We start from the raw sequence: 17,180 nt of genomic DNA on the forward strand, positions 1-17,180 counted from the left end.
ATTGATGACCTTTTGTTGAGTTAATTTCAAATGCACAATTTATAATCACTTGTCTTAAATTATCAAGTACAGCATCTGACTTTAAAAATTGAACAACTTATATATTTCAGATTGATTTGAAAAATTGAATAATCTATTTATATAAGATTTTTTTTAAAAAAAAAAAAAAACATGCCAAGATAAATTATATGGACACTGGCTCTCGTTCCAAAGATAAGACTGCAACTATTATTATGTCAACTATCTAACTACCGCACATACAAGGTATCACCATGGGAGAGATTGATCAAGTTTTTATCCAGGAACCAGAACACAGACCAAAATTAAGTACAATCGAAGTGGAGGAAATCCCAGTAATCGACCTGTCGGTTTCCAACGCTGGAGACACCCAACAGCTTGCTTCTGAGATTGGAAATGCATGCAAAAACTGGGGATTTTTTCAAGTGATCAATCATGGGGTGCCTTGTGAATTACGCCGAAGGGTTGAGAAGGTGGCTAAAACGTTCTTTGATCTGCCCATAGAGGAAAAGTGGAAGGTTAAACGAGATGAATTGAATTTTACAGGGTACCATGATAAGGAGCATACTAAAAATGTCAGAGACTGGAAGGAGGTTTTTGATATGTTGATCCAGGACCCGACGGTTCTCCCAGCAACCCCAGAGCCTGATGATGATGATATGGCTTTCAAGTTGTTGGAACTCATTTCTCCAAGCTTAGGCTTGCCTGCTAATCGGTTGAGTGACTACTTTAAACACCAGACTGATATGTTGAGGCTTAATTATTATCCCCCTTGCCCTTCCCCTGAGTTGGCACTTGGCATTGGTCGACATAGGGACGGTGGTGCGCCTTAACTGTCCTTGCTCAAGATGCTGTTGGAGGGTTACAAATCAAGAGGCAATCAGATGGAGAGTGGGTTCCTGTTAAACCAATCCCAAATGCCTACATCATTAACGTTGCTGATTCTCTTCAGGTACCATGGCTTTTGGTATGTCTTTAATTATACCTACAAATAAACAGCATATCGTAAAACAAATGGTGTTTTTGCAGGTTTTGAGTAACGATCTATTCCATTCTTTTTCTTGCCTTCCCACTATGTCACAGTGAAGCCTCTAGAGGAGCTATTGAATGAGCAAAATCCAGCAAAATATAAAGAATATAACTGGGGAAAGTATTATGTCAATAGAACCAGCAGCAATTACAAGAAACTTGATGCTGTAAACATTCAAATTCATCATTTTAAGACATCAGAGTAACTGTTGCTCTAATCATTTCAGCTTCAAATTGTTATTTTTCATCACATAAACTCATCAATACAATCAATATATTTATATTAAATTTATCCCAACTTAATAGAAAGCTCAATTTTTAGACAAGTGGGATGGGTGATTAAAGTTGGTTTGAGGGGTATTTGCAATAGTAGTTATAATTTTTAGGGTTAAATTTGATTTTTGGTCCATAAATTTGGGGTTAATTAAGTTATGACATCAAAATTTTTTAATTTTCATTTACATTGTTAAGGGTCAAATACAAGTTAATATTATTGACTTTATATTATAGTTGAATATATTATGTATGTAATTTGAAAAAAAATACGGTTTTGTTAAAAGATAATCTCAATTCAAAGTGAGAATCATTTTAAATAATTTTAATTAATTTATTGATGCTTGTGTGTTAATATCTATATTTTTTATATAATTATTATAATTATATTACTTTTTATTTAATTATACATGCATATATTTTATTATTTTTATATTTATATTTTACTTATTTATATATTACATGTTATTGATATAGAATTTTAAAATCAAATGAATATAAAACTTTTGTTTCTGAAATGCAGGCATTCTTCTAGAAAAAAAAAATTAAAACTCTGTTTGGTTTAAGAAAATATTTTTATTTTTATTTTCTAAAAAAATGTAATTAGTAAATAAAAATAAAAATTGTTTTCTAAAACTAGAAAAATAAGGAAATAAATAAAATATTAAATGATATTATTGTTAATGACATTTAATTATAAATATAATAAATATTTATTAATTAATAATATTAAAAAATGTTTAAATATAATAACTTACAAAATACAAAGAAAAAAATAATATAGATATCTTATTTTTACAATTAAAACTATCTTTTTTTGTTTCATATTTCAATTCATTTTTATTTTTATTTTTTTAAAATTTTCTTTTATTTTTAAAATGCAAACACATTTTCACTTATATTTTTTATTTTTCAAAAAATAAAAACAAAATAATAATTTTATTTTCTGAATCCTAAGGTTTTCACTTCCCTCTGGATGGTGTTAATATTGCTTGCTAGTCTAAGCCATGACGGTAGTTTGGTGGTGGTAATTTTGGTAAAGCAGCACTTATGACAAGCGAAGAATTTTCTATTTAGGTGGATAATTATCAAAGCATATTTCATCGTTTAACGTTCATGATTAGTGATCCTTATGGCCTTACTAAATAAAACAGGAAAATCTTATTGCTGGCTGACTAGAGTTTTTATTTATTTATTTATTTATTTAAAAGAAGTCAGTGCCCCTTACATGAAAAAAAGAGAAAAAATAATTTAATTCGAACCCAAATTTTAATATCTTTCTTAACGCTTCTTTGTCATTAAATCAAAAAGCTTTGTCACTAGATCAAAAAACGAAAGACGACTTACTAGAGTTGCATAACAATGAAGGAAAATGCATAATCATCACTAAAAAAAAATATTTTATTATAAGAGGAAGATTTAAATGAATTTTTTTATTAAATTGATTAAATAAAAATTAAAATGATATATTAAAAAATTAATAATTTATTCATTTTTTAAAATTAATATTTTTATTAAAAATTTTAATAAAATTTTAATAATTAAATATGTATTAATTAAATTAAAATTATAAAATGGTATTTTCAATAATTTTTTTTACGAATTATTAATTTTTTCATTAAACTCTATTAATTTATATATTTAGATGTTTTATTAACATTTTTATTTAACTTTTTTAATAAAAATTTAACGAATTTTATCTTTAAAAAAATTCAATCTAATTCTTGTTCTTTAACAAAAACTTTTGAATTAAGATTCTAAAAGTTATTTTTAATTAAACCAACTTTATTAACCCGATTATTGCAATTTTAAATTCTAATTTATTTTCATTAAATTATTGTTTTATTTACTTTACAAAATTTGAGGTAAATAGATTGTTCAATTTCTTAAATTAAAATAAAATATGTTGTACCTAACAACTTAAGGTAAGTAATTGCAGGTCGTGTATTCGATATGATCTTAACAAATGATCATAAACAAGATTCAAATCCAAAATTTTATTATCGAAGAGAACAATTTTAATCGATTGAACCAATCACTTGTTAGACATTAAATAATTAATAGTCCACATCGGCCAATGCAAGCACAAACGTCAGAAGTCACCACTTCCAAGCTCCAAAAGAGAGTTTTATCAAACTTGCCTTTGCCTAGTTACCCTCCTAATTTTTCTTCAAAACCCGTCCAGGTTCAATCTCTGTTAAACTCCAACCTTGTCCGATATAAAAGGCCAATTCCCCTGGCTGTCACAGACAAAACCAATTCATTTACCTTTAGCAATTGAAGAATTATTAACAGGGAAACACAATGGGAGAAGTTGATCCTGCTTTCATCCAAGACCTCGAACACAGGCCTAAACTCTCCATCACACAAGCAGAAGGAATACCCTTAATTGATCTTTCAGTGTTGAATTCACCTGATGCAGTATCAGACCCCAGCACCCTTGACAGCCTTGTTTCTGAGATACGTAACGCTTGCAGGGACTGGGGATTTTTCCAAGTGATCAACCATGGGGTACCATTGGAACAACGTCAGAAACTTGAGAAGGCAGCCAGGAAATTTTTTGCTCAACCTTTGGAGGCGAAGTTGAAGGTCAGGAGAGATGAATTGCAAGTTTCAGGTTATTATGACACTGAGCATACCAAGAATGTTAGAGATTGGAAAGAGGTGTTTGATTTTTCAGTGCACAATCCGACGATAGTCCCCGCTTCAACACGCCCTGATGACAAGGAAGTAGTTGAGTGGCATAATCAATGGCCTGAGTATCCTCCTGAACTAAGGTAATTTTAATCAACATAGAACTATAATGAAATATAAAATCAACCAACATTTATTGAATTTGAAACCACCCTTTTTCCCACTGGATATCTTCATTATTCTGTTTACTTATTGGGGGTTTTAGAATTACTGACATTTCAACTATTAAATTCAAATAATTTTTGGAATTTTAATTTATGTGACAGAGAGGCATGTGAAGAATATGCAGAGGAACTAGAAAAATTAAGTTTCAAGTTGATGGAACTTATTGCCTTGAGCTTAGGCTTGCCAGCAGATAGCTTCTATGGCTACTTCAAGGAGCAAACCAGCTTTATCAGGCTTAACCACTATCCACCTTGCCCTGCTCCTGACCTAGCTCTAGGCGTTGGCCGACACAAGGATGCTGGTGCCCTGACCATTCTTTCTCAAGATGATGTAGGAGGATTGGAAGTGAAGCGAAAATCAGATGGAGAGTGGATCCGCGTCAGGCCTACCCCAGATGCTTTTATCATTAATGTTGGTGACATTATTCAGGTATAGTTTTGAAACTCAAATTAACATGGCTATCGACCTAGCACGGATATAGGACTCTAACCTGTTGGTTCCATATCTTTCCCTTGGAGGCCTAATCTGATGACTGTAAATGGTTCTTTTAGAACTTGTGACCAAATATGTATTCAGTAGTAATATGGAAATCAGTTGTGGCTGATCAATCATTCAATATCCATACAGGTTTGGAGCAATGAGACATATGAGAGTGTGGAGCATAGGGTCATGGTGAATTCCGAGAGGGAAAGGTTTTCGATTCCATTCTTCTTTAACCCCGCTCATTACACCATTGTAAAGCCCTTGGAGCTGTTGACAAGTGAGAAAGATCCCCCTAGATATAAGCCTTACAATTGGGGGAAATTTTTTGTCACTAGGAAGGGCAGTAATTTCAAGAAGCTTGATGTCGAAAACATCCAAATCTACCATTTCAAGATATCCGAGTTAGCAGACCGCTTAGGAGAAACACTATCAGTGAAATAACAAGATGGAGCATTAGCAATTGACAGCATATAAATTAGTAATAATGATTGTAATAAGTTCATCCTGTAAACTTCATGCTGCATTTGCTGAGGATAAGACTTTGAATGTATGGTGTGGTTGATATTTTTATTATGATTAACAAAAATGGAACTTCCTTATAAATATATTAGAGTAACTTTTAATACTTCTTCTCGTTCTTTGTATGCTAATAGACTAATTCTCATCATCTCATATCTTGTCAAATTTGGAAAAAAAAAATTCCAATGATATCCTATATGAAAGGCTACCATAATTTTTTCCAAGCAAATTTAGGATCATTTGGATTAAAATTGAAAAATAATCATTAAAACTATTAAAATAAAATTTATAGTATACATTTATATTTGTAAAATTAATAAATAATTATTAATTATTAATATTATTTTTATGTCAAATAATATTTGAATAAATAAATTTTTAATTTTAATTTTTTTTCTAATTTTAAATTTACTTTCTCCCAAATTAATATATATTTTTATATCGTACATTTAAAATTGAATCTTGATTTATAAAATAAAAAAACTCTTCCTCTTACCAACCAAACTAACTCCAATAGGTATTGTGAATGATTTCTGGCTTCCTGTCTACTTGGTTCACTATAAAATTGAATTTGATAGGGTAAGTAGCATCCACATAAGCCATGTTAGTTTATCTAATTAGGTTGTATTTCATTCATAATTTTTTTGTTATAATATTATAATTATTCAATCATATTAAATAATTATATAAAGATTCACCATTTATAAATGAGATTTCATATTAAATTTAGTAAATTTCATATAATTTTAAATTATAATTAATTAATTAATTATAATACAATATGTTATTATCTATTCGGCACAAACAACGAAACAATGACTGGTAATTAGTTAATATATAATGACTAATCCATTTTCATCTTTCTAAGTGTACTAATTGTCCCAAGATCAACAAAACCAGGACTAATTAAAATATATATCCGAAACAAAAATCTTTGAAATAAGATTGTAAAAAAAATTATTGTTAATTAAAGCATTATTTGAGTAGAATTATTAAAACTCAATAAAATTCTTTGATCTTTTAACTTTAAATTATAATTTATTTCACCAACGTTTATTAATCTGAGTGAGAAAAATTTTAATTTTTTTTAAAAAAAATAAAATTTCGATTTCAAATATTGTAAATAAATAAAACAAATTTAGGAGAGTTTGACTCCTTATGAGGCTCGATCCATTTCGATCTTGATTAATTAGAATTCAAAATGATTATCGAATATTGAGGAGATCCCAAACAAAAAAAAATTATAATTTATTTCCTTTAAGAACTGCCTGAAACGAATCTAACAATTTTCTCGGATTCACCAAAGTATCCAAACTAGGCAACCACGTTAATTGGCCAATGCGAGCAAAAACGTCAAAGGTAACAACACAATGAGAGAAGTTAATTCTAGAACTGGAACACAAGCCTAAACTCTCTGTCATTGAAGCTAAAGGAATACCCATAATTGATCTTTAGAAGAAGCACTATCAGTGATATAACAATATGGAGCATTCACTATTGATAGCATGTAAATTAGTAATAATAATTGTAATAAGTTCATCATGTAAATTTCCTTCTGCATTGCGGAGGATAAGACTTTGAAAATATGGTGTGGTTGATATTTCTATTATGATTAACTTTAGTGGAAGTTCTTTATAAATATATATTAGAAAAACTTCGAAGATTTCTTCTCGGTTTTTGTCTGCTCTTTGACCAATTCACATTATCTCATATCTTGCAACATTATTGTATATCCTTTTAAATTCATCCTTCTGGGTTTTCTTTTCTGTCTCTAAAACATTATTTATGTCGCCTTTGACCTTTGGGGATCAAAGATTTCATTTTATCTGATGCCCTCTAGGTCAGTCAAAAAACAAAACCCATTTCCTTGAAAGTTCGACAATCCTGTCCAAACTTCAACCGATGAGCTTTGTCCATTAGCAGATAGTACCCAAAACCCAACCTAGAAACATGGAACAGAAGCAGAAACTCATGATCTTAGTTTCACTTCTGATTTACTACCTGCCTTCCATGGTGCTCGGAACATCATTAGAACCAGCAAAACACTTTGTGCTTGTACATGGGTCTTGCCATTGTGCTTGGTCATGGTACAAGCTGGTGCCACTGCTAAAATCAGCTGGCCATAATGTCACCGCCATAGACCTGGCAGGGTCAGGAGTTGATCCACAGCAAGTGAACACTCTCAAATCGATTTCTGATTACATCAAGCCACTAAGGGAATTCCTGGCATCTCTACCTGATCAAGGAAAAGTCGTCCTTGTTGGTCACAGTTTAGGCGGTTTGGCTATCTCTCAAGCAATGGAAAGGTTTCCTGAGAAGATTTCTGTAGCTGTTTTTCTCACTGCCTTGATGCCTGGCCCAACCCTCAACATTTCCACTCTCGCACAAAAGGTACTCATACAATGATGCAATAATTGTGAGATTCGAGAATGGTAGTGTTGACCGCTAACCAACCTTGCCTGGCTAGTATGAAAACTGAAAGGCGACCAGCCTGCCCCTAAAAGCGATCATCCTAACAATTTTTTTGAGTTGCTGATATTTTTTCTGTGTCATTGTTAAAGGCATTAATGGAGCAAGATTCCCAAATGGACAACCGGTTTAGCTATGATGATGGTCCCGGCAACCCTCCAACCACCTTCATTTTTGGTCTACTGTACCTCTCTTCCAAAGTCTACCAGCTTAGCCCACCTGAGGTAAGATGATGCAACTATTTTCAACCATGTAGTAAGGGTCGATCAAAGATTCGTAAAATTTTATTTTAAAAAAAACATTATTTTAATTAATTTAATAATAATTACAGGATTGGGCATTGGCAAGTATGTTGATGAGACCAATACGTTTGTATAGTGTAGAAGACATGTCAAGAGAACTAGTACTGTCAAAGAAGAAATACGGGTCAGTTAATCGGGTTTTTATCATTTCGGAAAAAGACATGGTCTCGAAGGAAGATTTAGTACAGTGGATGATCCAGAAAAACCCGCCCCATCAAGCAGGAGAGATCAAAGGATCCGATCATATGGTCATGATGTCAAAACCTATACAACTTTGCAACCTTCTCGTATGCATTGCTCTGAAATACAATTATTTAAAAAAATAAATAAAGTTTGTTACTGTATCAAATCTTGTTTGAGATTTTCTGCTTTAATAAGTGAATATAAAATTCCTGCTTTGCTAGTATTTTGACTATTTTTTAATTGGTTTAAAAAACTTGAATCAATTTTGCCATCTTGAATTTAGATTAATTAATGTTCGGATAATTCAAATTATTTGGATTTAGGTCATTTGAATTTGAGTAATTTTATATTTAATTTATTAATTTTAAAAATAAATTAGATTAATTAAATAGAATTATATTCTATTAAAAGATAAAAAATAAATAATATTTTAAAAATAAACATTATAATTTTTATACTTTAAATTAAAATTTGAATTTGAATTTCTATAAAATGAAAAAAAATGTGATTTTATTTTTTAAATCTAAAATAATTTTATTTAATATTTTGTTGTAATTATTAGTTCACTTTTAATAAAATTAATTCAACAAAATCATCTCAATTCTCAAATTTTTCTATAGATATTTCAATTTTAAAATTTGAAGTTTTCATCATTTTTCTTAAGTTTAATATAATATTTATAGATTACTATCAACTATGGACCATATATGTTCATATCCATATGAACTACGGTATGATTAATGAAATAAAATTATTACTTAATAAGTGAAATACAACAAAATTCATCTCAATTTTATTTTTATTTAATATGTAATGGTCCATATGGATTAGGTCTTAATTAACAGGTTATTAGTTTTTTTAATTAATTGAAACTTACCATACTTATATAAGTATACCAATATAGTTTTACTATACGCTATACTAATGTGATATAATTAGTTTTATCAAATCATTATCAATTATTTTTTGTTTTAAAATTGATTATTATCTATCTATTGAATTATTTTATCAAAATAAAATAATAAAAAACTTGATTTATAATATATAATAAACATTAAAATTAAATTCAATTATAATATTAGACCATAATTTTGCAAATGTTTTTCCACCTCTTTCCCCATGTATTGGAATTTTTTAAAGTTATAAGCATAATAAAATATTATATTAATATAATTAATAATTATACAATAATTAAATTATAATCACTTAATAAATAATTAATAAATTAAAATATAATTTTGGAAGTATTTAATAAAGCAATTGGTAAGAAAAAGGCAAAAATATCTGCCAATATGCGATTCCGTTCAAAACTAGGGACAAAGACATAATCGCATGTCCCCTGCCTACATTATTGTTGTCATGTCATGTAGTGCGTTAAAATTGTCTGCCTCTTTCTCTCTCATTATCGACTCCATATCTGCTTATCCTAAACTTGTTTTTTTCAAGACTTTAAAAACATGTTGAAACTCCATTGTTGAATGAAATATTTTCACAAAACGAACAAGGATTTCCCAATCTATTTTGTAATTTTTAAATTAAAAACTTTAAAAACATGTTGAAACTCCATTGTTGAAATTCAGAAAGAAAGGTGCCTCTTACAAAATATCATACCAGGCTACTCTATATTTACAAACACCATTTCCAAAACATAGTAGCAAAGAAAGAACAAAATTACAAACGGTCCAAACCTGAAAACTTAAACTTAACAAGGATCATATGTTTCCGGCATGGAAAAACCCAGAAACGAAATTCAACGAATAAACCCAAGGAAGGGAGCAGGAGCAGCAAAATACCGGCTAGCCATCATTGCTACCAGCCTGTCGTTTTGGTGGATGACTATCCCAACTGCTTCGGCCACAGCCATGACAAATTCTATGGCTAGTTTCACCAACTTCACGCAAATCTCCAGTCTCTGCATCACCATTGTCGCAAGCTCTCTTTAGACGTCTTTTCCTTTCTTTATTTTCACTTTTTGTTGTGAATTTTCTTTTCCTTTCTATTTCCCTCGTCCCTGTTTATAAATACCACCACAACAAGAAACAGAGTGGCCTACAGGGACAAAAATGATTGCTTACCGTTGATAAATATGGCCTTTGGAAACACCCAAAGGTCGGATCAATTATCATAAAATCAAGTAATTATATGATCTTGAAGTTATATATGATCTTGCAATGTTTGTCCCATGGAATTTGACTGTATATGGGACATAGGGACAGGCTTCAAGCTGTGGATGACCATGACAATATATCATTAATATGGTTGGCAACTTAGCCTTAAAATTCCATTATAAATATCTGACAAAGTTCATAGTTAATTAAATGGGTCCGACTCTTTTTTTATTTATATATATATATATATGTATATGTGTGCGCGCAAAGATATAAATAAAAATGTTCCTTTAAAAGATGAAAAAAAATATGGTCAAGAAGTTTTAAGGAAGATACGATGATTTGGATTGGAATCAAGTCTTTTCACCTCTTTGTAACATGGTTTTTGTTTTTCCATGAAAGAAAATAAAAATATTTTTGACATGGAATACTTATTTTACCCCAACATTATATATTTGTTTATTAAAATCATTTTACGTAATTAAGTTATTAAAATATTATTACGTATTATATATTATATATAATAATTAAATTATAAATACTTATTTTAATAGTTATATACATATGGTATATAATAAATTATTAATATTTTTAAATAATATGATACGATTTGAATAAAAAAATATATGTTAATTTTATAACGTATAAGTTTATAAACATATCGTTAGACATTATATATTATATATTTGTTTATTAAAATCATTTTACGTAATTAAATTATTAAAATATTATTACGTATTATAAATTATATATAATAATTAAATTATAAATACTTATTTCAATAATTATATACATATGGTATATAATACATGATTAATATTTTTAAATAATATGATATGATTTTAATAGAAAAATATATGTTAACTTTATAACGTATAGGTTTATAAACCTATCGTTAGACATTATATATTATATATTTGTTTATTAAAATCATTTTACGTAATTAAATGATTAAAATATTATTATGTATTATATATTATATATAATAATTAAATTATAAATATTTATTTCAATAGCTATATACATATGATATATAATAAATGATTAATGTTTTTAAATAATATGATACGATTTGAATAGAAAAATATATGTTAATTTTATAACGTATAGGTTTGTAAATATATTATTAGACATTGACTTAAAGAGTCGTCATCAATTTTTTTGTTTAGGTGTCATTGGCTATTTAACTAAATATATCATATTTTAAAGAGAAATCTTAAGTTTGACTCAGGTACTTTTAAAAGGTAGATTCAATATCTACAAAACTAAAATTAGGTCTGAGAGTACGGTTACATGTGAGTAAAGTTATAACACCCCCACAACGTCCATTAAAAAATGATACCAGCTTGATTTCGTGTTATCCATTTAGTTTTAAAAATTTTATCAGATAATTAATTATTGAAAATTATTCTTAATTGATTCCAATACTGTTGACAGAAAATTAAAAAAATTCTTTCACCTTAAGAGTATATAAGATAATTACTATTTCTTTTGTAGGAACTTTATCGTCACATTATTTAATATTAAAAAATTTTCAAGAAAAAAATTAATATTTTAACTTTTTTCCTGAAATTTTTTTCCTTATTTTATTTAAAAAATTAATGCCTTTATTTAAGGAAAAATTAATACTTTTAATTTTTTCCCCAAATGAATTTTTTGAAATTGAAAAGATGTTTATTTAAGAAAAATTGATACTTTCATATTTTTCTTAAAAAAGCTTCTTTTGAAATATATTTTTGAAAATTTTTTATTTTCTAAGAAAAATTGATATATTCAACTTTTTCCTTAAAACCTCATTTTTTATTTTTTTTATTTAAGAAAAATTAATATTTTCAACTTTTTCTTAAAAATATTTTTTAAATATAAATTTTTTGAAAAATTTTTACTTTTTAAGAAAATTTGATTCTTTCAATTTTTCCTTAAAACTCTTTTTTATTGTTTTATTTAAGAATTTTTGATTCTTTAACTTTTTCAAAATTTTAAAATTATTTTTATTATTATTTTTTAGAACAAAGATTTATTAAAAAAATAATTAAGTAAATAAATAAAATAACACAAAGAAAATACCAAAAAGTCTAGGCTCAACTTGGCTTAAAAAAGCTTGGCTACAATAGTGCAACTTGATCTTATTCTAATAATCTAAAAGGCTACATTTTGGAAAACATTAACCCTTCAAGCTTTTTTTATTTATTTTATTTTACAATTTCCTTTATATTTCTTTATTTTTACAGAATTAACCACGAAACTCGAGCTTTAAAAAGATCGATAGGTTTTTTCAGATTTCAATGCATCACCAACACTGTTGTTATCTTAGGTCATCATTACCTCCCTCTTTTTTATTTTTTGCTTTTTTTTTTAACATCAAATTTTCAGTCAAAACTTCTGCACTTGAAATTTTACTCTTTGATCGCCGTCGCTCTGATGATGTGAGTCACAACATAATCTTGCACCTAAAACCCTACTCTTTTATTGTTGTTGCTCCATCAATGTGAGTCACAACCACCACTACCTTCTTTACTGCTTATTATGATTGATTTTAGATTGATTGTGATTTTTTTTGTATTTTGATGGTCTATTGAGTTTCGAGTATTATAGGTTTTGGGTCTTGACTAATAGATTTTTGGTAATGGTGATTAGATTACTAGTCATGATAATTTTAGTGGTGGTAGGATTAGGTAGTATGATAGGTTATAGGATTAGCCAATTTGGTGGTGATGGATTTTTGGTCAGTGGCTTTCTTTCTCCCTATGTTTTCTGTTAATTTCTTTTTTATGATTTTTTCTCTGTTTGAATGTGCTATGTTGATTATTGGATAAGGTGGTTTGTGGATTGAGGCTATTAAGGGTTGTAGTTAGGAATGGCACTCATACACGAAAAGGTTAGTGGTTGTGAGTAAATGATGGATTAAAGACTTGTGTGGTGCTTTTGATGATGGTTGCAGTGTGATGGAGAAAAGAACAAAAATAAGGTGGAGCTGCCAGTAGTTGTTGGGTTTTTTTTTTGTAGTTTTCACTTTAATGTGAGTTTTGCTTTGTATTTTTTACTTTGTGTGTTTTTTTTCTCTGTTTTTCTTTTGGTATTTTGAACAATTGTTTAAATAACATGATGAAGATAGGATTTCAATTAAAAAAAATTGAACATCGTATCTCTTATAATCTAAATTTTGAGTTCAAAAACACTAGAATTTCAAAAATTTAATCCAATATTTTAAATTTCAAACTATAATAAAATGGTACTTGAACTATAATAAAATGTTTAATATAATATTTAAAATTTAAAATTTCTAACAGAGTATATAAACTATAAATTTGTTAACTAATATGATATTTACTCTTAACATGATTAGCATTAAAATAATGGTATGTGGCATATAAATAACTTTTAAAGTATCATATTAATCAATAAATTTATAATTTAAATATTATATTATAAAATTTTAAAATTCTAAATATTACATTAAATATTTTATTACAATATGAGATCTCCGATAACATTATCCCTTTAAGATATCATTACTAGTATTCTATTAGGGTTTATGCTAACATTAACTCTTAAAATAGTTGGTGAAATCGTTTTAGTATATTTATTCGTAATTATTTATTTATATGTAAGTAAGGAATTTGCATCATACTAATTGTTTTTTTTATTGACAAAAAAATTTAAGAGTATAGGACATTATCCTATCTCAAGAACAGGTTAAGTCGTTAATCCAAAAAAAAAAAAATTAGAGACATATTAATTGTTTTATCCACTGTAACATTGCTATTTTTGAATTTTACTCAATTATATTATTATATTTTTTATACAAGGTATTTTTATGCTTAATAAAATAAAATGTAGGGACAAGGCCTTCCCATCCTCTCCAAAAAAAAAAAAAAAAAAAAAACTTTAAGTAGACCCACACGCCACAACTCAAAGCCACGTTACTAAAAGTAACCTTTGAAAATTTAAATCCATGTCATAATTACATATGACTAGAAAAACCCTAAACTATTTAATTTTTTTAAATAAGTTATTATATTTTTGTTATATGCAAATAAATTTTTATTTTTTGATTTATATTCAAATAAATCATTATTTCAAACAAAATATTAATTTATATTAATAGTTTATTTAATTATAAATTAAAAGTTAAGAGTTTATTGAAATACTAATTAAAGATTAAAGATTTATTTGTATTCAAATTAAAGGTTAATGACTTATTTAAAAGTAATAAAAAAAGAGATTTATCTAAATCAATACTAAAGTTTAAGAATCCTTTTATTATTTTAGCCAAAACAATAAAGTAATAGACAAAACATAATTACTAAAATAAATTGCAAAATTAACAAATTCTTTTACCTTTAATAAATAGTAATATTTTTTGGATTATAACACTACAAATTTGTAGACCACAAAGAAAAACAATTTTATAATTTAAACAAACAATATAAATAGTAACAAAGTTAGTGTTTGATACCCTGTCACTATAAATTTTTACTCACACAAATTATATTAAAAGCTTAACATATGTCTTATTTTTTACTTAATAAAATAAAATAAAAACAGTTTTCATAAAAAGTATTTATACCGTAAAAATATTAATAGATACAATGTTTTAAAATTTAAAATGAAATACTATTTATAACAATAACGATAAAATGGGTTCACTTGGATGAACAATAAGATTGAAAATAGTGATAACGATAAGATTAATTACTATGATAGTAAAATTCGAATAAGTGACGAGATATATTTTTGGATTCAAAAGTAGTGGTGATGGTTAAGTAAAGTGTAATTAGAAAAGAAAATGATCATTAAGTATATTAAATTAAATTTTGTATATAATAAAATTTTAAATTATTTATTATTTCGTAATATTAAAATAAATAATTAAAAATGAGTAAAAATAGAATATATTGTTTATTTATGTATTTAGTCAATTTTTAGTTATTTTTTTATTAATGATTTTATTATATAATTATAAAAATGCATTTATTATATTAAATTAATAAATATATTTGAAACTTTTAAAAAATAATAATAAAATAATAAAAGGCTAAGCGACTGGGACATTTGTGTTCCTCCACAATACTCTTTTAAGGGAAAGAAGAAAAAAAATAGTAAAGTAAGGATATAAAGGGAAAGAGAGTGGAGGTGAGAACTTCCACTAGAGTCTTCTCATTCCAATTGAAAATTTTGCTATCTAAAATTTACAATCTCATTTATTTATTGTTATCTAAACGATTGTTGTGGTGGGAAGGAAAGCAAAAAGCAAAGAATTTGCGCTGCACCAATGTTAAAAGCAAACTCAAATGCAACCTAAGTAGCTAATACTTGTTGGATTCAAATTTTTAGAAATGATAAATATTATAAATTACTCGGATAATGATGTAATAAAGGGGTAAAAAATTTTTGTATGGAAACTTTTCAATTTAATATATATATATATATATATATATATAGAAAGATGCCCACGCGTTGCAATGAGTAAAATTTTTTTAATGTCATTTTTGTTCACCATATATGTATATTTGTATAAATTTATCTAATTAAAAAATAAAAAATAAAGATAAATAAAGACGATATGTGGATATCTTAATTGATTTATTTTTTCATAAATTTATTTAATAAAATTAATAAATTAAAAAAATAAAAAATAAAAAATAAATTCATAGAGGGTTTTATATTGACTCTTCATTTTGATTTTAAAATATTAATTTCTTAAATTAAGATAAAAATAATTTTATTAATATAATACATATATATGTATAAAATTAAAAAAATAATAAAAAATATTTTTTTTATATATCTCAAAATAAGTAAAAGTAAAATATCCTAAATACGTTTTCGATCCAAGCTTTATTTAAAGAACTTGACCTATCTTAAGTTAATCCTTATTATAAAATAAAAAATTTTAAAAAATAATTTTTTAACCAATAATATCTAATAAGTCTACGTTAAAAAGATTAAAATATTTAAAAAATATAAATATTAAAAAAAAGGGCAAAAAGTAAATTGAAAAAAAATCGATTTTCGAGAAGCCTTTTAGATTGATTTTTGAAAATTTTCATTTTTAAAAATACAGTATAAATTTCAAAAATTAATTTTAAAAAATAAACCATAATTTTTGAAAATAAATTTTAAAAAATTATGCTGTATTTTTAAAAATGAATATTTACAATCATAAAAAAATCAGATTTAATCGGGTATATGGGAAAGAATGATGAAAAAAGAAAAAAAAAGGAAAGAAAAAGAAGAGGATAAAATTATAATTTATTAAAAGATAAATTTGATATTTATAATGTGAGTATTTAAAAAAAAAATTTTGATGAGATGTAAAGGGAAATTTGGAAGATGAAATTAGAAACCCCATAAATCAATCATTGTGTTTCAGTTTAAAAACCTGATTTGCCCAAAGCTTCTGAATGAATTACCATTACTTGGTTTTTTGATAATCCGATGGCACGATTCCCTTGTCTAAATAATTAGCTTTTTTACCTTAGAATTATCCCTAGCCCATTTTTCAACTCTTTGAGCATTGCCTAAACAACCGCCTGATTTTGTTTTGACATATTTTTAGTAGACAACATAGTTGTTCTTTCCTCCTGTAACCTAACCAATAAGTAGAGTTTCTTTAAAAAAAAAATTAAACAAAATCTTTTCAAAGTTATATATGCACAATTTTTTAACAATAAAATTCTTTTTGTTTTTCTCTAGCGCGCCATATAGTATTCATGTACTTTAAATTAGAGGTTTAATCTAGGGTTAGATTTTTTAAGATAGGGGTTTGATTCATAGCACTCAGTAAATTTTTTTTTTCAATTTTTTTAACCATTGTTTTTTTTTTTTACTGATATTTGAATTTGTAAAAAATTAAACTCTAATCACAAAAAATAAAACTACTATTTTATCAATAATAGAACACATGACTGTTAAAAGAAACAATATTCATATA

The 17,180-nt window shown here is 26.6% G+C and overlaps 2 protein-coding genes and 1 pseudogene across 2 annotated transcripts; all 3 read left to right on the forward strand.

Annotated features, from left to right (window-relative positions):
• The first annotated feature begins 17 nt into the window (after positions 1–17).
• LOC111308909 (protein LATERAL BRANCHING OXIDOREDUCTASE 1-like) lies at positions 18–1,339 on the forward strand (annotated as a pseudogene).
• Positions 1,340–3,426: 2,087 nt separating this feature from the next.
• On the forward strand, positions 3,427–5,287 carry LOC111308907 (jasmonate-induced oxygenase 2-like). Its single transcript, XM_022907593.2, has 3 exons — positions 3,427–4,097; positions 4,281–4,608; positions 4,807–5,287. The coding sequence occupies exons 1-3, from the start codon at positions 3,625–3,627 to the stop codon at positions 5,101–5,103; spliced, it is 1,098 nt and encodes a 365-aa protein (XP_022763328.1). The 5' UTR covers positions 3,427–3,624; the 3' UTR covers positions 5,104–5,287.
• A 1,330-nt stretch (positions 5,288–6,617) lies between these two features.
• Positions 6,618–8,326, forward strand: LOC111308034 (methyl jasmonate esterase 1-like). Its single transcript, XM_022906394.2, has 3 exons — positions 6,618–7,572; positions 7,743–7,874; positions 7,982–8,326. The coding sequence occupies exons 1-3, from the start codon at positions 7,132–7,134 to the stop codon at positions 8,276–8,278; spliced, it is 870 nt and encodes a 289-aa protein (XP_022762129.2). The 5' UTR covers positions 6,618–7,131; the 3' UTR covers positions 8,279–8,326.
• Positions 8,327–17,180: the final 8,854 nt, after the last annotated feature.

The sequence above is a fragment of the Durio zibethinus genome, chromosome 2 (assembly GCF_047325235.1).
Source record: "Durio zibethinus cultivar Kanyao isolate XHJ-2024 chromosome 2, ASM4732523v1, whole genome shotgun sequence".
NCBI classification, from domain to species: Eukaryota; Viridiplantae; Streptophyta; class Magnoliopsida; order Malvales; family Malvaceae; genus Durio; species Durio zibethinus.

Excerpts from the sequence above, each read along its gene's own strand:
- LOC111308907 (XM_022907593.2), top strand. The coding sequence starts at position 3,625 with ATGGGAGAAGTTGATCCTGCTTTCATCCAAGACCTCGAACACAGGCCT. Across the intron at positions 4,098-4,280 it reads GAGTATCCTCCTGAACTAAG|AGAGGCATGTGAAGAATATG; the intron begins GTAATTTTAATC and ends TTTATGTGACAG. Across the intron at positions 4,609-4,806 it reads ATGTTGGTGACATTATTCAG|GTTTGGAGCAATGAGACATA; the intron begins GTATAGTTTTGA and ends ATATCCATACAG.
- LOC111308034 (XM_022906394.2), top strand. The coding sequence starts at position 7,132 with ATGGAACAGAAGCAGAAACTCATGATCTTAGTTTCACTTCTGATTTAC. Across the intron at positions 7,573-7,742 it reads TTTCCACTCTCGCACAAAAG|GCATTAATGGAGCAAGATTC; the intron begins GTACTCATACAA and ends TCATTGTTAAAG. Across the intron at positions 7,875-7,981 it reads ACCAGCTTAGCCCACCTGAG|GATTGGGCATTGGCAAGTAT; the intron begins GTAAGATGATGC and ends TAATAATTACAG.